Raw genomic sequence first — 22,754 nt, forward strand, 5'->3', positions numbered from 1 at the left:
TATGTTTTTTTTGCACAAAAAGTAGTCTCGTCGCTTGATAAACTTATAATTGAGCCGCTGTAGGCACATGGAATATTTTAACCTTTTCTTTAATGACTTTATGGGCCGTCAAGAGCCAGTCCCTTAGGCAGCCAATGTGGTAGTGAGACAGCTCTCAGATTCAATCAAAAATATCTTTATTTGTGTTCCGAAGATGAACGAAGGTCTTACGGGGTTGGAACAGCATGGGGGTGAGTAATTAATGACTTCATTTTCATTTTTGGGTGAACTAACCCTTAAACAATCATGGACGAGGTCGAACTGGAAGCCCTGTTAATCTTGGACTACATTGGCCACCATAGGAGTTAAAACGAAATCGGAATTGAGAGGAACAGAAACTAATATTCTCTGGATGGTCATAAACCTTTTCACCGCTAGATTGGGATAAAAATCACACAGTGTAGCTTTAAAACATAAACAATAAAAACATTAACCAATCTTACCGACCCCTGTGGTGCATCTCTTCAAAGACACGTTCTGTAATTTACAAACTGAAGCATTCACGATGCTCATGATTCATGATGCTCGTGGTGTTTCAGGCGTATAGCGGCTCATGTGAATGTGAACTCTTTGTCCGGAGGTGTTGTCAGAGTTCAGGTCATCAGTAGTTCATTTCTAAACACATGCATACTGAAAAGTATTCACTCAGTTTTTCACCACAATAAAAGCTTGCTGAAAATACTATACTAGACTAAAGAAATTTAGTCTATTTTTATAATATTAAAAATGCAATGCTCATATTTAATTAAAAATGATTGTAATGTTGATTTAAATGATGCTATATTGTTAGACAGTTTTCATTAGAACTAAGAAAATTACTAAATTTTAAAAAACAAAAAACTACATTTTAAATAAACAAGCAAACCTGTTTTCACTGGGCCCTATATGAGAAAGGACCAAAAGATTGAGCACTTGACTTTATTAAATTAGCAAATTACTGAAACGCGTTGTTCAGCCATTTAATAATAAGAAAAAAACCCTGCTTAATGTTGCCAAGCTTTTGTTTTGTATTATCGTTTCGTTATGGATCCAATCAAGATACATATTACATGCGTGATTTAAATTTTAGACCATCATTGTGATTAATGGCATGCTCAAATGTGTGTCTTTACTCTTAATAGACGCTTAATCCCAACAATTATGACTTCACAAACAAAGCTCGGTCTACCAGACAGACTTGATGTATGACCTCTCGCGGTGACGGTCATGTAATTCTTCACACCACCCCAATAGCTTTATCTGGCCTGTGATTGACGATCTGATTGCTCGTCATTCTCTCCATTTTCCGCTCATGCTAACGGCATGCTGTCTGAGGGAGCTGATCTGTCATCTGTCTCACTCATACCGCCTCAAGAAATGTTCTTTTGGTGCATGGCATCAGGGGTTAAATGCATTCTATACATTGCTAGAAGCTCACTTTGTCTCTCAGTGACATGTGTCATTGTAGATTGTGTGCCGGCGTGAAAGGGGAATGCCCAGTGATGATGATGAGGGCCTAGCATCAGTGACATTTAAGATATACAGCTCGAATTTATGGGGCAATTGAAGCAAAATTTATGGTTCCTTTTTACGCTAATCTGAAAACTTCTGAATTATCAATGCATTCTCATCCTGCATCATATATAGTGACGCTTTTGAAATTGAGTCTAAACCCAATGCACATGGCACCCTTTAGCGTCAATATAACACGCTTCGTTTATGGGTAGGTTTAGGTCTGGGGTAGGGTTAGGGTTAGACCACTAGGAGGTGCCTTCTGGCCCATATATATCTGTGTCTCATATTGACGCTAAAAGGTGCCATGTGCGTTGGCAGTGCCGGCGCTATGGGGGGGCATTAGGGGGCAATGCCCCCCCAAATGTATTTTGTGCCCCCCCAAATTGAATTATGATATAATTTACAAAATAATATCAGTTTAATTTAATTCACATTTCAGTGAGAAATAGTACAAATATATGTCTACAAACGGCTCATTAGCTGAAAATACAATAAAGCCAACATAAAAACCAGTGTGACGCTGTGAGGAAACCCCCCTGCCGCCCCCCCAATCACGCACGTTAATACTTGAATGAAATGATTTTCAGTTGGCGCGACCGCGCGAGCTTCCTGCATTCAAAACAAAGCAAACAGATGAAAACTCTCCAAAAATGGAAATTAGAAAATGGTTCAATACCACAGTTTCTCCTTACACATCGATTACCCCATACAGCAAGACAACGACAGCCCGGCTTTGGTATTTGGTGCTTCTACCGTGCAGTTTTGTAGTCGAGACCGAGACCACAGTCGAGTCCGAGACCGAGTCGTAAGTGTATTTATCTAACTGGCATGTACTGTAATGTTCACTATGTGTTGTCACGTGATGAAACTAATAGTTTAGTTGGCCTAGTTTTTGCGCTGCCCATTGTCCTGAAATGTCACTCACTCCCGCCGTGGAGAAACAGGTGTTTAAGCCTATATTTTCTTGTAAATGGAAATTGTAGAATAATATCTGTGTATGTTGTGGGTGTTTTTATTTGTTAAAGATGTTAAAGGTTTTATTTGATAAAGGTAACTACATTATGCTTTTTTTAAGGCTACGAATATAAATGCTTATGTTAGAACATAGCAGAATAAAGATGAGTAACTTAGCTTTTTTTTTCTCACTTCCGCTATTGAGATAGCATATAAACGGCTAATCTGTCAGTGAGAGACTATGTACATGTTCGTTAGCTTTGCTATTATAAAGCTGTGGTCAGAGTCGGTCTTGCAATTTTTTTTTTTTTGTATAGGCCTATTTAACCCTTGATTAAATTTCTTAAGAGTCGCTCGTCTTGCAACAATGTGTAATGTTTTATGTGTTTATTGTGTGGGTTGCATTACTTCATGTTAATAGCTAACAGAAAAGGCAGTAGCAATAATAAATATAGGATATCTAATATCGGAAAAAAAAAAGTCCCCATACCTACCTAGTGCCCACCCATTGAAAATAAATGCCCCCCTGCTAAAAGCGGTCTGAAGCCGGCTCTGTGCGTTGGATGTACACGCATTGTCAAAAGCATCAGTATATGACGCCTTGGGATGAGAACGGGTTGGAATTATACAGATTGCACAGAATTTGCAGCGATAGATGTGTCTGCACCTTTACATTTACAGGGGTTGGACAAAAAACTTAAACACCTGGTTTTACTACACAATAATTTGTTTGAATGGTGAGGGCCTCATTTTGCATCCAAATACAGCACCAATTGACAGATAGAAGTCCTTCACAGTGACCAGAGGGATTATGAGCCGTTCCTCTTCCAGAACAGTGTCCAGGTCACTATATGATGCTGGTGGACTCGCTCCTCCAAAACACCTCAATAATATTCAGATCTGGTGACTGTCAGACCATGGGAGATGTTCAACATCACTTTCATCTTCATCAAACCCTTCTGTCACAAGTCTTGCTGTGTGTGTTGGTGCATGATCATGCGGTTTGAGCGGTTTGAGCATCAGGTGCTCATGATCCTCCAGAAGGGTTTGGTAGTCCTCGGCAGTGTCGTGTCCATCAAATACAATCAGGATTGTCATGATATTGGAGCTCAAACCATCACTGATCCACCCGTGCTTCACTCTGAAGATTGGCCGCCATGCATATAGATGTGAAACCTCCAACATTAGCCAGTGTTTCAGTTTCATTGTCCAACCCCTGTACATTTAGTCATTTAGCAGACACTTTTTTAATTCCAACTGAGGACTAAACCAAGCACGTCATCATGAAGAGGCAAAAACAACGCAAGAGGGAATCAAAATAGCAAAATAGTAGCATAAGCCAGACAAGCAAGGATTTAAAGGAAAAAGAAAGGAAGGTTTATTTTACTTTTATTTTTTTATGGTAAAGGAGTAGTTCACTTTAAAAAAACACAAAAAAAAAAACAACAAACAAAAAAAAAAAAAAACTTTTGCTGATGAAAACATTCCAGGATTTTTCTCCATATAATCGATTTCAATGGGGTCCAAATGGTTCAAGGTCCAAATGAGAGTTTCAGTGCAGCTTCAAAGGGCTTTAAACGATTCCAGACGATGAATAAGGTTCTTATCTAGCGAAACGATCTGTCATTTCAAAAATAGAAATAAATAAAAATGTTTAAGTTTTATAAGCTCAAATGCTCGCCTTGCTCTGTTCTGTCTTACTCTCCTGTTCGAACTCGTTCATCCAAAATGAACAAATCTTTTTTGGAGTCATTTCCTTCTTTTTGTTTGTTGAATGAACGAAATGACTCAAAAAAAGATTTGTTCATTTTGAACGCGTATCACAGAACAGAGCAAGGCGAGCATTTGAGCTTATAAAACTTAAACCTTTTATTTATTTTTGAAATGACCGATGGTTTCGCTAGATAAGACCCTTATTCATCGTCTGGTGCCGTTTAAAGTCCTTTTAAGCTGCATTGAAACTCTCATTTGGACCTTGAACCGTTTGGACCCCATTGAAATCCATTGTATGGAGAAAAATCCTGGAATGTTTTTTCCTTAATTTATTTTCGACTGAAGAAAGAAAGACATGCACATCTTGGATGACATGGGGGTGAGTAAATTATCAGCAAAAGTTTTTTTTTTTTTTTTTTAAGTGAAAGTGGTCACGGAAGTGATGAGTTTTCAGTTGTCCTTTGAATGCCGTCAGGGACAGGGACCTTTAGAAATTAACTTTTGTGTATCAGGGTGAAAAAAAAAAACACTTAATTTTCCAGAATGCATTACTAGTCTGTAAATTACAATTTAGTAAAATCCACTTCCTGTCATTTTTAAAATTGAATGGAATTCCACACAATTCAATTAAGATTCCTACGAATGAACTGAAATGAGTTCTGAATTTTGCACAACCCTGGAAGGCACATAACTGTGTGCATTTTTTTAAATATAGGAACCGAGGAGCCAAGAGATATCAAGATATGCGGGTACAAATATGGCCATGTGCAACTCACATACATATCCCCTTCGTAGCTCTACATTTCACGGTTTCGTCAAGTACGTCAAGCTTTCTCTCCCAGGATCTCTCTCTCTCTCTTCAGGCTCTCAGGTGTGTTCTTCTTACGTCCTTCAGGTTGGTTTCATCTAGTCTTCAAGATCCTCTGACTCATAGGTTCTACCTTGAGGATACTGCTATGATATTAGTCAAGCATTAAGAAGACAGTTTGCCCTCATCCAGCGACGACAGCATGAAATCTGAATGTCACAATCAGTTTGTTGCTGATATACACTAAAATCTTCATAGTAGACATATTCTGGTATCCCCATCAAATAGGAAGGAGGGATGTGAAAAAGCAACACCTTCAGGTCAGGAGTGAATACTTCAGTGTTGTTTTTGTTGCTAGAATGAACACATTTGATTTGTGTTGTGGATTCAGTCCTCAAATTAGACCAGTTATTTGAAGCCATTTGTGGACTATATCTGGTTATGGTTTATTTTATAGACCTTTACTGGCTTTTTGAAATTATTTGGGCTCTGTCTCAATTTAGTGTGCTAATTTGCATTGGGGTATGCATCAATAAGACACTTTTTTAATGAATTTTTGTTTGACATGTGGCATGAAATGCTTTTGCTACACAGACAACTCACTAGATTTTTAGACTTGAATGCTGTAATATCTGATTTGTGACACTTTCCCCCCCTTAGCATATTTGTATGGGGAATATTCTCACTCATTCTGATAGGAAGAATTGTTTCAGGTCTACTGAGAATTAGAAGTAAGGCATGGGAATAAAATGTTCCTTTCATCTGACCTTTCCTTTTAAGAAGACTTTGTCATTGTGGAGTGCAGTTTAATAATTCATTAAAGGGAAAGCCTCGATTCCTTTAGAAATCTCATTTATCTGTAGAAAAGCTTTCTTTGAGGATTAATAATAATATGGCATCCAAAGTCCTCTGGCGGGTTAGCAAAGTTCTGTGTTGATTTTAAAATGAAAAGAATTGCCATTAAACATCCGATTGTTATTTTGTGACATGGTTAACTTAAAGCCTTTATGTATAGGCTATAAACATTAAAATGCACGTTATAATTCATTATACATTTTGCAACTAAAGTAAAAATGCATTATAATATTTGCAGATTCCTTGTAACATCTGGTTGTTTGTCATGTGTTTTAATGCATAGGTGTTCAATGAATAGATGCATTATAACTGTGGGTACAATTATTTGTGAGACCATACAATGCATTATAAGGTGCATAATTAAAACTACACGGTTTTAAAGGGTAATTCAACCAGTGGAGACATGAATTGAAAGGGGGGGTATATATTTAGTAGAATAGTATCATAAATTTCTTGGTCAATAAAAGGCAGAAAATGACTTTTAGTGCTTGTGGATTGTAGACAACAATCCCCATAGTGCATTGCAATGCTCAGCTCTGCAGACCACTCCCACTACTCCACCCATCAGTGTAGTCTAGAGTTGAGCTCAACTCTATGCTACCTGGAAATCATTTCGCACAATGAAATCAGATCGCTAATTATATAATATGACGACGGAAGAGTGTCATGGATTGGCGTGATTCGATAACAGGCTTCATACAATCGCCACACTTACTCACAAAACTTGGAGCGTTTTGTCTTCGGCATCATCATTAATCCCCTCGCTATCAGACGTTCCGGGAGTCTCCCGCATATTGATCATGGCTTCCTGATGCCTGCAAATGAGTTGATTCTAGAGCGAGTGGGGAAGAGTGCGCATGCGAGACAGACTGTGCTCCAAACCATATTGAGAATGAGGAGTCACGTGCCGATTTGGGCGGGGTCTGAGCCGGTCGGCCATGATGGTAGGAGACGCTATCGGTTACCAGCGGCAACGCCTTTAGAATCTCACAGAGACGTGACTAAACGTTCCAGAGCTCTTTTCATGCATTTATTATTTTGCCAGGACAGAGATGGATCTAAGAATATGAGAAAAAAGGAAGAAAATAAAGCAATGCAAAAAGATAAGGCAAAAGAAAAGGGACTTTACATAGTGGTATACTAGTGGTATTTGGATAAGCAGCATCAAGATATATATATATATATATATATATATATTTGCACTAATAACAGTATTATCATTTTATTATTATTACTAGGGCTGGGTATTGACACAAATTTCACAATTCGATTCGATTTCGATTCACAAGCTTGCAATTCAATTCGATTTCGAATTCGATTTGATTCAATATTGATTATTTTGCACATCAGTTACAATAAATGGCAAATCTTAAGTAATGCTGTAAACTATGGGAGTCTAGTTGTAGCCTTTTTTATTGCAATTTAAAACAAAGATTATTACGATTTTTTTTTTTTTTTTTGGATGCGCGCAGCCGCGATACAATGTTCCATTCATTCAAATGAAACAGGATGACTAATCGATTCTTGAGATTTAAGAATCGATATCGGTTCGTAGAAATGAGAATCGATTAATATGGAGAAATCGATATTTATTACCCAGCCCTAATTATTACTTATGTTGTCCATGAAACTTATGTTGTCCAATATATATATATATATATACTGTATATATATATATATATATATATATATATATATATATATATATATATATGAAGAGTTCAGATGCAAAAGCCTCTAAGTGCCATTTGAAATTTTCTTCTAAAATGATAATTTTTATCAAGCTTGTATATTTAAGTTCAGTGATTTCACTTAAATGGCAATGAAGATTACCTATTAATTGTCATTTAAGTGAAATTACTGAACTTAAATATACAAGATTGATGGTCATTTTAGAAGAAAATTTCAAATGGCATTTAGAGACTTTTGCATCTGAACTCTTCATATATATATATATCAGTTCTCAATAAATATTGTTAAGGCATATCAAGTTGTTTCAAACATTTATTTCAAAGAAATAAAAAAGTAATGAACAATGCACTCAAACAACACTTTTGCGTATGTTAAGGGACACCAAACAGTGAAAATCGTATAAGGCATCAGCAAACCAAGCAATCGTCAGGTCTGAGACTCTCCAGCTGCTGTGTCCATTTCAGCAACCTAAAAAAACTGTATTCCATTGTTCCTATGTTTTCCAATTGTATCGTGTGAGGTACTGGAGCAGTTTTTAACTCAGCAGTGACTTTCAGGCATTTTAAAGCAGTGCGGAATTGCGAGAACCTCCTCTACTACCGAGTTAGCAACACGCGTAAACAATCATGTTTTGCCTCGGGAATCCTACCAACATGGCGGAGAGGGGAGGGGCTCTGTACAATGACGACAACACCTCATTCTCAATAGTGTGCACACGAGGGAGAGGTAGAGGGCGAGGGACTTTGCGTGTGTGTGCCTCATGACTCAGAGACTCGGGCACCGACATTTTCGTTCTTATTCGGTCTGGTTATTGCCGTTTACGTCGGAACCAGTTCCCTATGGCACCGTGTTTCGCTACCCAACCCTATCCATAATACATCCATCTGCGTATTCAGTAGGCCTACCTTCGTCCATATTTTCAAAAAGTTTCTGCCGGTGAAATCACACGCACTGGCACTGATCTTTGATTGCTCCCCCAATTGGCAATGTAATGTGCTATAAATGTGCCAGTGCTGCTACATTTGGCAGTAAACCTTGTTGAGCATTTACTGTACAAATGAGGCACTATGACTGAATGCATTCAGCTGCATCGAAGTACAATGGTCACTGATTGACCAACATTTGCCAGGTTCATAGCATAAGAGATTTTGCTTGGGGAAGTTTTTTATGATCTAAACAAAACTCTAGTTGTCTTTGCAGTTGTATATATTTTGATGCATGCTGGTTTACTATAAGTAGATGATCACTGTCCGAAATGTTACAAAAACGAAAATGTTTATTCACTTATATCACTTATTAGTGCATAATTGAATTTTAAATAAATTCAAGTGCATTAGCCGAACTGTCTGAACTTAAATGGAATTGATCCCAACCCTATTGTTCAAATTCAGTTATTCAACTTCAGGCTAAATGCTCTCAGAACGAATTGAAGCAGATTCGAATCGATATGGGATTGTACAGATAGGTCAGGTCTTGGCTTGAGCTTGGGTAAAAACGAGCTTGATCTTTCTTTATTTATTTCTTTTTTAAAGCCAGTCTTGCCAGACTACTCAGCTTCATTGTCAGGGGTAAGAAAGATGTGATGTGGAAATGCTGACCCAGGTGGTGCCAACCTTTGTTGTAAATATGGGGTGGCAGGAAGAAGCACGAGCGAAATGCAGAGAAAAAGAGAAAAGAGTGGCCGGCTGCCAAGGTAAAAAAAGAGGCAAATCTTTGCCAACGAAACCTGGTGCTAGAACAGAGGATGAGCATACCGGCTCGCCTCACACCTCAGTAATCAGTGTGAACATCTACATAGTGTCAGGATCAACAAACAGCTTGAGAAAAGAGCAAGACATGTTTCTATCTCTGCAAGAAAATGAGCAATTAGCAGTGTGTGGACATAATAATATGCGCAAAGCGGTAAACACTTAAAGTTGCACTTTGATCATCTTAGACTGGCTAGTAACAATCTAAAATGTTTCAAATCACATTGATCAACATGTTTACTGGTTTCTAGCTGGTTCAAGTTGGTCATTATTAGCTTTTTGACTACCACTTAATCCCCAACTGGTAGCTGGTTTGTTGTGGATCCATGGTCCATCTTTTTAAGCAGTTATATTCGTCTATATTCATCATTCAAAAAGGGAAAGACTGCAGGTATACAAACCATAAACAAAGCAGCGCTTGCTTACCATTTTGAATATCAATCATGTGGTTCACTCCACTCATGTTATTAGGAGAATATTCCCGCTCAGGTAACAGCCTTTCTGTCTGTGTCGTCATGACTTTGCTCACTTTAATCACTTTTGATCTTATTCTTGCTCGCTAAACTGAACAGCCAATCACAAGTCTTCCGATGCTCAAAAACGGCCGTTGGCTTGGTGTGTCCCTGGTTTTAGACTAATACTTGATCACCAACTGGTAGCTGGTTTGTTCCTGGTCAAAGATGGTGGAGGCTAGCCCGCCAGTGACTAGTTTGGCCCAGATAGAAACCAGCGAATATGTGCCAAAACACCGATGTTAAGGCGTTTTAAAACATGTTAACTGGCTTCTATAGCTGATCCGAGATGGGCAGCGTGAAGGGCAGCGGGATTGCTAGCAAATGTCTCCATCAAATAGTGGTGATTTTGGAGGTTTTGGTAATAGTATCCTTAACATATCTAATGCGAAGAAAGGGGTTTGTGCTTCATGTCTTTAAAATTAGTATGTCTGCTGCTTACTATGCTGAATAAATGACGAAATCAAATATCTGATCAATTAACATTGAACGATACATCATCTGAACAATGTTTTGAGTTGTGGTAACTGTAGTATAAGTGGAATAATTGACTTCAGGCCGTTGAATTATCCAAAAAATAATGCACACGTCGTCGTGACCGCATTACCACCTCGGGTGTGCATTATTTTTCTAATAATTCAACGGCCTGTCATCAATTATTCCTTACTTGTTGTACATCAATCTTACAATTGGGAGCAATTTACCGAGAACATACCTTTTTGAAATAAATAATGGTTAACTACATACTGTTTTTAAAAATTACAGGGTACAAATTAATTTCTAAAGTAATCTTTCAACAAAAGTGCTCTGAAAACGTAAACTATTGCAACATTTGCTTAAATATTGGGGAAAAACACTCTTGTTTCTTAGGTTAGTCGTGTTTGTGACCCTCTTGTTCAATGTAGGGGAGTGCGAGGCACAACCTAACGCTGGGTTAAATGTAACACGGACCTTTTGCATAGTTCGTCAGGATCAAGCAGGCTGTGTTTACGATATTTTTCTCTTGCTGCCAGAAGACGGTCTCCCGCGAATTTGCGGAAAATTTTCATTATATTTCGTGAAGATACTTGACAAAGAGTGTTTTGACACCATTAAAGTAAATTTTTTCATCATATATTTTTTTTCGTTTTCTGAGTTGGGTGTATACGTTTCCAAATCTAACTTTATATTGCCTTAATCACTGTCTTGTTGGCTCATACATAGCAGCACCGTTTTGAAACTTGTCAGCAATTCCTAGCGACTGTTAGCTAGGGTTAAAATATGTAATACACAGTGGGGTTCGTTGTAACACAGTGTTACAAACAAGCCGCCAAGTGTACAATGATAACCAAATGAAAACGGAGCCTCACAACTTTTCAGGTTTGATTATACATTTAACTTTGTTGGACTTCCACAAACAATGTTGGAATTTAAAATGTTTAAATTTTATGAAAAAACGAATGAAATGAATGACAACTTGTTTATTTATTAAAAATATGGCCTGTTTTAAGGCAATAAACCCTTAAAATTATTATTTTAAGCTCATTTGTATGATTATTACTGTTATTATTAATAATAATAATAATTGTACATGCGGCTGCCACACACAAATCTAATTTAATTGCAATTACAATATTTTTGCAATTCCTCTTAATTACACAGTACTTTCCGGGCTGTAATCTAAAGCGATACCAATGTTTCCATTAGAACATCCTAAATCCTTGTAAAATTAAATAAGTAGTCACTAGTTTAATTTGGGTGTTGGCCTACATCTTCCAAACTTTGTATGAGTGATCTCCTTTAGATCACTGGCTCAACTTGGTGTTTGTGTAAGTCAAGATTTTACCGCCTTCTTCTTAATATAAGAAGCTTCCATCCTCTCTTTAAACTCTTTACATGAATAAACTTTTGAGATCATTCCCTCAAGACATACTTTTACACTGAAATAAACTTTAAAAAAAAGAAGCCGGTAATGTTCGTAATGGGCAGAGGCGGTCTGATGATTCTTCTCAATAAGCTCATGAATTCTCATGATCACCTCAACTACACCTCAACATAACAAAATCTCCTGAAACATGTAGGATTGTGGGTTTTTTTTCTGTGTAGGTGCTTAAGTCCACATATCCAGCTCTTCTACACTTCTCCTCTATCCCCCATGTTAATCAGCCCCTTAAGGGAGAGAAGAGAGATAAACAGTAAATCTTAATTAGTTGGGGTTTTTCCATTATGGGCATGTCAGTTTGTTTTATCAGCAGCTTCTGTGCAAATGCTATGCTGTGCTCTTTTAGCTTGTGTATTACGTAGATGGAGTGGGCTAAAATCTCTGTATTAATCTTTTTACTCAAGTAAGGATGAGAACTGGACGATCTTCCAGCTGTCTTTGGGGACTCTCATAAGGGGGACACACTCGGAAGAGATTTATTTCCTTATCAATGGAAAACTAGCTTCTCGGTTTGTAGCATTTACTTCTCTTTAACCTAAATTATTGTCTAAGCTAATCGTATCATGGCTAGTACCATGTGATCTGGTCCCTTGGTAACTAGTAAATACCACACACTACTACTCAAACAATTGATTCAGGTGGATGTCAAAATATTGTGTTTAGTTTTAACAATTTTAAACTTGCTTCGCTAATGCGCTAATCATCTAATATTTAACTTTGTCAATGATGAAATGTACTTTTCTCTTGCTATTCTACAAATCGTGGCTTGTATGTGCATATAAATGTAATCGTCCCCTAAAAACTACTAAATTAAGTTGTTATTTTGTAGCTTTTATTGAGCAACAGTCCTTAAAAACGGGAATAATAAACACCTTTATAGAACCACTCTGTTCCTGACTGTCTACAATATTCACTAATATTTTAGTAATAATGGTATGCAGGGCAATATTTCCTCTCATATCCCTGGACCTGATTCTACCCCACTACAAAGATGCATAATAAAATATACATTACGTACGATGCTGAAGCAAGTGTTGCATTTCTTATTGCATCATAAAAACAAACTATTACGGCAACAGTAAATTCCACTTTTGGCTAAATCTTCGTTGTACAGTCTGTGATTTAAAAAAAAAAAAAGTTTAGTATGCCTGCACAAAAAAAAAATGCCGATTCTGATCTAGCCTTACTTGTTATTGCGTCTTTCAGATGCGCAAAACCACATGCCTTTGCTTTATATGGTTTTTCTTAATGATTATGATTAGGTGTATTTTCATATGCCTAAATTATAGGATGGTGTCCATGCAAACAGATTAAATTGCATCGGCAGATGATTAATAATGTTTGAAAGTCATTCAGATTTGGTAAATGCCTGTGCAAATTCATTATAACCAATACACAGATATTAATTTGATTTAGGTATTACGATCATAATAATGAAAATGGGTTTCCACTCAATATCAGGGTTTTAAAATGTGAAGATAACGTATGCTGGTATAGATAGACGATGAAAATATAATTATATGTACTAAATATATTATAGATGAGTCAAACCATTTAAAAAAAAAAATCCCCCATAATCCATCATACCCAAAAAGCAAACAAATTCTGTTTGATTGCAAACGCAAAACAGCTTTATGTAGGATTTTAATAAACCAAATCTTTTGTTACTACACTATAAAATATGCTGGTTGTTTTAACCCAACTTTGGGCCAAATATGGACAAACCCAGCCACTGGGTTAATTTTTTTTTACATTTTTAACCCATATTTGACCCAAAGTTGGGTTAAAACAACACAGCATTTTTAAAGTGTACTCTTTAAAAAATGCTGGATTATTTCAACCCAAATTTGGGTCAAATATGGACAAACCCAAATGTTGGGTTAAAAATGTAATTAAAAAATGTACAATTGAAAGTGAAAGTTGAAGTTGGGTTAAAATTTGAAATGGCATTTTTAACCCAACATTTGTGTAACCCCTCACACCCGGGTCCAACTTGACCCGCTCAGAGCGGGCCTCGAACCCGGGTCTCCGGCATGAGAGTCAGGCGCGCTAACAAGGAGGCTAAAGACTGCAGGCTCTAGCGTCTGTCGCTAGAGCGCCTATTGAGATCGGGGAGTGAGGTTTACTTACACAGCAACTACTAGCTGGCCTCCGTTACATTTGGGTTTGTCCATATTTTACCCAATTTTGGGTTAAAACAACCCAACATTGTTTAGAGTTTAGATCTCCCTTCTTTCATAGATCCACTCACTGGATGTTGTCATAGCAAATCTACAACCCACAAAACTGACCATCAGTGACCATATGACTGGCTTGCCTCCTCACAGATACAGTCAGTCCCCTCGCTCTCAACTAAGTGTGTGTGTGTGTGTGTGTGTATATGATAGAGTGCTTCTTCCTCACACTCCTTGGCGACCACATTGGTGCTAATTTCCCATGGCAGCTTATGGTGCAATTAGAGCCTGGAGGGCCTCCACCCTTCACACCGAATCACTGATGGGCCACTGAACAATCATGGGTGGCAGGAAGCAGATCGTACACATGCCTAGGGTCGAGAAATATATAATAGTTTTGAAAAAAATAAAAAAAACAGCCATCCATATTTTTAATATAGTCATTCATTGGAGTCATGAAGCCCTGTTCATTCTAAGTTAAATAAGATTAATTAGACTATTATGTAATGAGCATGTGATTATCACAGTCTACTGTACAGCCCAGGGCCAGTGAGCACATACACTCATACACAATTGCTACCTTAAAGATTAGAGACTGATGCGTGCAGACAGATGAAAAACCCTACAGATGTGAGCAAGCTGGGAGAATACTGGGTTAATGTGGTTCATTGTGGACACATTCCCCACAAATATTGCAAATGATGGTCCCAGCGCACCGTTGATTAGATCTGGACAGACTTTGCTTTCCAAACTGCTCAGGTTTTGTGTTGCAATGTGCGATAGAACTGGTTGGGTTGAATAATTTATCATCAGGTTGGATTCAGGGAATTGGGTTGCTTGAGTCACTAGGTAAGAGAGGGCAAGATGGCGGTCCGTTTAAGGCTGACCCAGATCAATTCTTCTTAAAATGTGGCAATAAATTACAACTTACAAATCTCTAAGGAATATTAATTCACTGCATAGCTACTGCCATGTGCAACATCTAGTGCACAGCTGTTTTCTGTGACAGAATAGCGGTTATATTTTCTTCAGTGTTGTCATTTCCTGTGAGCATAAAATGTAGTTTAATTCTATTTTATCCGTCAATACAGTCCTTGGTAACGGACAGCATGATTGTGTCTGTTTTTCAATTGTTTGGTGTAAAGTTATCCCAAAATGAATACCGTCGACAGTAAAAACACCTTTGTGTATAATATAGAATTTCCATTGGCCTCCTGACAGTAGCTTCTAATTAAATATTGCTTTAATTATACAAACAAGCTTTCCTTCACTCAATATGTTATTGAATTCCACTCAAAGCTTGTGAGACAGTGTTTCACAATGGCTAATAAAACAGCCAGGAACGAACACCTGTCCTCAAGCTTACACTCTCAAATCAACTCCATAGCTTTACAGATAAAGGGCTAGTTCACACACAAATTAAAATGTTTAAACTTGGAGTTGCATGACACGCACAAACCAGATTCCACATATTGAACGGAGTAAGAAATGTGATGGTGGTGTGTCTTCTTTGATACAGTAGTGTGCATAAACATGTATTTATCATTTTGGTATAAATTTTAAGACATCCATGTATAATATATATATGAAGAGTTCAGATGCAAAAGCCTCTAAAAGCCATTTGAAATTTTCTTCTAAAATGACCATTTTTATCAAGCTTGTATATTTAAGTTCAGTAATTTCACTTAAATGGCAATGAAGATTACCTATTAATTGTCATTTAAGTGAAATTACTGAACTTAAATATACAAGCTTGATAAAAATGGTCATTTTAGAAGAAAATTTCAAATGGCATTTAGAGGCTTTTGCATCTGAACTCTTCATATACACTCTATAAAAATGTTGGATTATTTCAACCCAAATTTGGGTCAAATATGGACACACCCAAATTTGGGTAAAGAAATGTACAGTTGAAAGTGAAAGTTGAAGTTGGGTTAAAATTTTTAATTATAAAAGTAGCACCTCAACAGAGTACATGAGATCCAAGGAGAGGAGTCGTATCAAGATCCAAGGGGTGGAGACGGGTAGGATTAGGGTTGGGTTTAGGGATTAGGGGTGGGATTTGGGGTCAGGGGGCGGAGTTGGGTAGGTTTAGGTGTATGTAAGGTGGGAGGAGTTGGATCTGGATCTGACTCCTCCCCGTGGTTTTCATGTTCTGTAGTTAGAACCGTCTCCAAATTTGGGTAAAATATGGACAAACCCAAATTTAGGTTAAAAAAGGTACAGTTGAAAGTGAAAGTTAAAGTTGGGTTAATTTTTAATTAAATTTTTAACCCAATATTTGGGTTTGTCCATATTTTACCCAATTATGGGTTAAAACAGCCCATCGTTGTTTAGTATGTATAAACAATGAAGAATGCATTGCTGTAGGAATTGGTCATTGTGGATCTCATTTATTAATAATTCAAGAGTTCAGATGCAAAAGCCTCTAAGTGCCTTTTGAAATTTTCTTCTATAATGATAATTTTTATCAAGCTTGTATATTTTAGTTCAGTGATTTCACTTAAATGGCAATGATAATTACCTATTAATTGTTATTTAAGTGAAATTACTGAACTTAAATATAGAAGTTTGATAAAAATCATCATTAAAGAAGAAAATTTCAAATGGCATTTAGAGGCTTTTGCATCTGAACTCTTCAATTGTTTACGGGTGTTTTTATGAGCAGAAACATTTTCTTATTTTGCATACTTCCCCATTATTTTATTTTATTATTTTACCATTAATTTGGATTATTCTAGAAATGAGGACCTTACCTAAACCATCTCAATATAAGGACTTTGCACACAACCTTTCCTAAAATATCACACACACACACACACCTGTAATGTTTCTGATGCCTTGAGAGTGAACACTGTTCTCTTTTTTCTTTACAGGTTTCATATATACATGTGGTGGAACATTAAAAGGAAGGAATGGGACCATTGAAAGTCCTGGTTTTCCATATGGATATCAGAACGGGGCAAACTGTACGTGGGTTATTGTAGCAGAGGAGGGCAACCGAATTCAAATAGTCTTTCAGTCATTCGCGGTGGAGGAGGACTATGACTTTTTATCCCTCTACGATGGACACCCGCATCCAGCTAACTTCAGGACGAGGTGGGTGCTGTTTATAATGACCCGTTTTCATGATGCCATAATATACAGCTGCATCATTACTGTATCAGAAGTATAAATCCAGAGCACTGTACGTATCTGATCATGGAAGGATGTAGCAAACACTTTGCTGAGTATAATTTACGGTGTGCCTGTAAGCAACTTTGGCTGTGATGCCAAATGAAAGTCCTGCCAAGAACTCTCCCTGAATAATTACACTAAAAAAATACGCACTTTATTCTAACTTGGCCATTGTTTCATGGACTCCTTTATCTTTACAATCGACTCTCAGCCATATAAAGTTACATAAATAAAAAAAAAAGCTATATACATAAAACGTACGGTTAGGCCTTTATTAAAGAACACAGATTTGTAGGGCTTTGATGGGTTTAACACTAAATTCTCTGCAAAGAAAAGAAGCATGTCTTCAACTAAAATATCCATTTTATAAGTCCACAGTGACAACACCAGTGTGAACATGTGCATAAAGGGTTAATGTTGAATTTCATGTAATTTTATTTGCATGTCTGTGCTGTTTATGGTCAGATATGGGCTATATCATAGTGGACATGACTGTTGGCAATTCCAGACAAAACGGTGTATGTGAATGAGGGCTTATATTTCACTATGTGTATCAGCAATGTCATGTACTGGGACAGCAGACAACAAGAATGCTTAAATGGGACATACATCTAGTATTACGACCTACATGTCCATGGATTTTTCTTTTTTAATCACCAGATTTAGGATTAAAATCTATACGAAAATATCTTTTCTTGTACCTGTCAAGTTTTTTTTTGTTTTTTTTTGTCTTTACTAGTCAATAGTCCTGCAGATTTGTGTATGTATGTGTTCCTAGATGGATATATTTTATATTATGCATTAGGCAATGGAGTACAGGTGGTGTGAAGGGACCTTCTGGGATTTGTGGGATATCTGACAGATCCCAGCACCAGCCTTTGGAATTAAAATATCCCCACATCATCACACACCTTCCACCACACCTAGAGATTGGCATGATTTTACTTCAGTTAGCCTAATAGATGGTTTGATTTGCATTGAAAGATGATCTTATGGAAAGTACCCCATGCCAATCTCTAGGTGTGGTGGAAGAGGTGTGATGATGTGGGGATATTTTAATTCCAAAGGCCAAGGGAACTTTATCAGGATGCATATTATCCTGGATCCATGAAATAACTGGCTTTTAAAAATAAAAATCTATGGGAATTTAACATAGGGGTGCCCTGACTTATGCACCCTGTATTTTAAGGAAAAAAAAAAAAACATTTATTTATTTATGATACATTATTCATTCACAAAGAAAATTTGTGTCCTTAAAGGTTGGAGTTTTCCTCATTTTTCTAATTAAGGCATGAAGATCAATATCCAAAAGATGATTTTTTTATTCCTCTTTTTAGGCAACTTTAGCATGGGTGCCAAAACTTATTCATACCACTGTATATATATATATATATATATATATATATATATATATATACTGTATATAAAACACTAATACTGAGTTTGACCCTGTTTCGCCTTCAGAACTGCCTTAATTCTCTGTGGCATTGATTCAACAAGGTGCTGAAAGCATTCTTTAGAAATGTTGGTCCATATCGATAGGATAGCATCTTGCAGTTGATGGAGATTCGTGGGATGCACATCCAGGGCACAAAGCTCCCGTTTCACCACATCCCAAAGATGGGCTATTGGTGTGCTACACTAAATTTATGATAAATTTAAAAGGTGTTCCTAATAATCCTTTAGGTGAGTGTATAAGTATACACACATGCATGTATATGTTTACGAAAGAGTGTTATTCATATATAAAATATCTATATTCATATATAATAAAGATAATGTGTATATATATATATATATATATATATATATATATATATATATACACATATATATATATATACACATATATATATATATATACACATATATACATTTTTTACTAAAATTTCTTAAAAATGTACATGCATGTGATTGGATGTGATTGGATGGATGTGATTAATCACAATTAATCTTTGCACAGCCCTAATATATATATATATATATATATATATATATATATACTGCATTATGTTGATCTGCAGCATGGCGTCTGACAGATAGATCAGTTCTGCAAATATATGTGTAAAATACAAATATATTTATTTATTTATTATAACCCCAAACAGGAAGTTATAAAAGAACAACACTAAAGCAAAACCCTGGGTTGCTTTTTTTTTTTTTGGTTTGTCTTGTAGACTCTCATTTTCTTCTCCTCATCTCATTCTCCCTCTCGTTGCTCTCGTGCTGTCCTGCAGGGAGGAGATATTAGAGGGGTGTAGGTGTGGAGAAGAGGAAGGAAGAATAATGACAGAGCTTAATTAAACAGCTCAAGAAGTAAATAATGCAGGATTCTGCAGGCACTACATTTGTGTCTTGCATTGCCATGTTTGCTGGCATCTCAGACAAATTACATGTTGCTATTCAGCCTTCTTAAATTATGCATTGCAATTAGGGATTGAACCCCACCCCCCTCACTCTCTTTCTCTCTCCCTCTCCCTCTTGTCTGTTTGAAGGGAGATATATACTGCTCTTTTACTACCATCGTTCTTAGAAACTTTGTTGCGCCTAACAGCCGATTATATTTCATATACATTTATATATGTCCATATATACGTATGTCCTATATACCTATATTTAATGATTCTGATTAATCAGGAGTGATTGAGACTGTAATGATAATAAGGCGAGCTCTCTGAGGATGTGTTCAGCTATATCAAATTTAAGAGTCATGTCGCAGCCACTGCGTTTGTTCATTCGTTCGTTCTATCTTGCCTCTGAAACTTGTGTGGGCGATGGAGTCTCAGATCGTGATGGGTGATAGACGTCTTCCGTCCTTATTTTACATCGGTAATGATTATTAATGTGACCTGGCTGCAACTCTAAAAAGAGTGCAGTTTAAATTAATTATAAACTAACAATGCCAGGGACTGAGTCTAACATCTGAAGATTTCCGTGATTAATCTTTAAATATGCACAGATCTGTCTGAATCATTTACAGCTTTGCTCGGATATATCAAAACAAATTTTTAAATAGGTTTAAACGATCATTTGCTTGGCAGGCAATTAAGCATCCCCACTCAAACTGTGATTGCACAAACATCTGGCATTCTGTTTGAAAATATCATATATAATGCTTGACTGATATTTTATTTTTCAATAACCAAGAGGTCAGAGCAGCCGATAGCCAATATACTGTCTGTAATGCTCATAAACATTGTATTTGATCAAATATAATGACAACAAATTAACATCAGCTCTTTGGGGATCTTGTGTCATCTCACTTCTTCTTTCAATGACATGTGTTATGTACATTGATCAGTCATTTAGGTTTACGTGTGTAAATGAGTGCTGTTGTGGGGTTTTGGTTATAAAGGGCTCTTTTGAGTGAACTATTCAAAGACTCTCTCATAATCAGCATTGGGGGTATATTACATGTACGTGTATCAGATTGCTTTCTTTTAAGAAACAAATTAAGTATCTAATTTTTAAAATAAGTAATGCAAGTTGACTGTGTTAACTTTCCAAGTAAACTCAGTCAACTTTCCATTTACAAGCTGTACATTTATCTTGGCCAGGTCGCCATTGTAAATGAGAAACTGTTCTCAGTGTGCTTACATGGTTAAATAAAGGTTAAAGTCCCTGTAAAGGTAATTCAACAAAAAAAAAATTCTAAACACATTATAAATGTTACAAATGTATTGCTAAAACATATTACAAAGACTGTGAACTGTGAAGATCAGAAATACGGAGTTAACCGTTAAACTGTTTTTCACCCTTGCTATTTTACGGATTTTTTGGGCGGGGCTAAAACAGGGCTCGATGACGCACTGGAGCCCAAGAGCTCGTGGACACGCCCCAACTTGATGACGAACGTTGGCTGATCCATAGACAGGGGCTGATCTCTCCCCTAACAATAGAGCACATTTGCATTCGCCGCTCAATCGCGAGTTACTGTCAGTACTATTAGTTTGCTAGCTTGCTATGCATAGGCTACTACATGGATGCGATCACGTACAAAACAGATCGGTGTCTTTATTTAAATTTCCTAAAAGGCGATCACATCAAGAAGAGGTGGATTAATTTTGTGTAGAGCCAACCTTGATGAAGAACTGAGGATCACCGACAGCAACACCGCCTCTGTAGTGATCATTTTACACAGGATCGTTTTATAAACTTTCCTCAGAGACAACTGGCATTCACTGATAATCCGATGCTGCTGGTGAACGGGGCCGAAACGACTATCTTCCGCCTCAGCGTTTATCCCCCCGTCCCGACAGCAGTTTCACCTAATATCACTGTCGACAGCTTCCCCGCGAGTGGGCGTGGTTTCAGCGCAGCCAGCGGACACGCCCCCAGCGTTTGAGAACAGAGATAACTGCTGATTTTTTCAAGATTTTGATAGCTTATTTTATGTACTTGCCGGCTTTTTTTATCATTCAAATTTGGCTGGGTGGCTAATATCATATTTTTCTGTGGTATGACAGACACAGAACATATACTTAATTTTGACTTTACAGGGACTTTAAATGAAAAAGAAAAAAAAAAAATACAAATTACTGACAGCTCTTTTGTCCCATGCATGTTTAGAGAAATCGGAAGTACGTTCAGAGTCGCTGTGTGAATGATGGTTATTGTAGCTCCAGACTAACATTTGACTTATAATTAGGAATTAACATCACATTTGTGTTCATTTATTTTTTATTTTTTATTGCAATATGTTCTTCTGAAAAAAAAAATAGCATATTGTGATAAAGTTCATTATTTTCCATAATGTAATGATAAAAATTAAACTTTCATATATTTTAGATTCATTGCACACCAACTGAGATATTTCAGGTCTTTTATTGTTTTAATACTGATGATTTTGGCATACAACTCATGAAAACTAAAAATTCCTATCTAAAAAAAATAGCATATCATGAAAAGGTTCTCTAAACGAGCTATTAACCTAATCATCTGAATCAACTAATTAACTCTAAACACCTGCAAAAGATTCCTGGGGCTTTTAAAATCTCCCAGCCTGTTTCATTACTTTGAGAAGGACCTGTATGTATTCCTGTTCTTCTGGAGTCCAGAATGGCAGGGTTTACTTGAGTTGCACCCTCTACTGTACAGGTGTGAATGCATTTCTTATTCACAGACTTATTCATTTCACTTTTGGTTTTAAATAGCCTTTGCATTAGCCAAAAATAGAATTTTTGATTTCGTAAAAAAAAAAGAAAAGAAAAAAAAAGTCCAGCACAGGAAAAAGTAATGTAAAAAATAAATAAATAAATAAATAAAAAATTTTAAAAAATAAAAATTATTAGTTACTTTTTAGTGAGTAAGGCAATATTGCACGTAACGCATTACTAAAAAAATAAATAAATACATATAAATACACATATCTTTGACACATTGACACAAAAAAGCATACATTGTATTTTTGTAACCTACACAAAGACATACATACATTACATACTTGCATACATTATTATTTTTGGTGAGCAGAATCAAAATCACTGGGATGAATCAAAATCCTCATTACTTATACAATACTTCATTGGTGGTGACACTTTATTGTGTGGTGTCATTGTTACATGTTACATTTAGTTACTATAAACTATGCATAATTACATTCTAACCCTAATCTTCAACCAATCCCAATGCTAACACTATAGTATGTACATGTAGTTACTTAGTACT

At 36.6% G+C, this 22,754-nt stretch overlaps 1 protein-coding gene across 6 annotated transcripts in view; it reads left to right on the forward strand.

Moving 5' to 3' along the window:
• csmd3b (CUB and Sushi multiple domains 3b) overlaps positions 1 to 22,754 on the forward strand; it is a 636,199-nt gene that overhangs the window by 62,412 nt on the left and 551,033 nt on the right. For all 6 annotated transcript variants that reach the window (XM_089123029.1, XM_089123027.1, XM_089123028.1 and 3 more), the window contains exon 2: positions 16,787 to 17,009. In XM_089123029.1, coding sequence (XP_088979155.1) covers positions 16,787 to 17,009 — 223 coding nt within the window. The remainder of the gene's footprint in view (positions 1 to 16,786; positions 17,010 to 22,754) is intronic.

The sequence above is a fragment of the Pimephales promelas genome, chromosome 18 (genome assembly GCF_988280905.1).
Source record: "Pimephales promelas chromosome 18, fPimPro1.hap1.1, whole genome shotgun sequence".
NCBI classification, from domain to species: domain Eukaryota; kingdom Metazoa; phylum Chordata; class Actinopteri; order Cypriniformes; family Leuciscidae; genus Pimephales; species Pimephales promelas.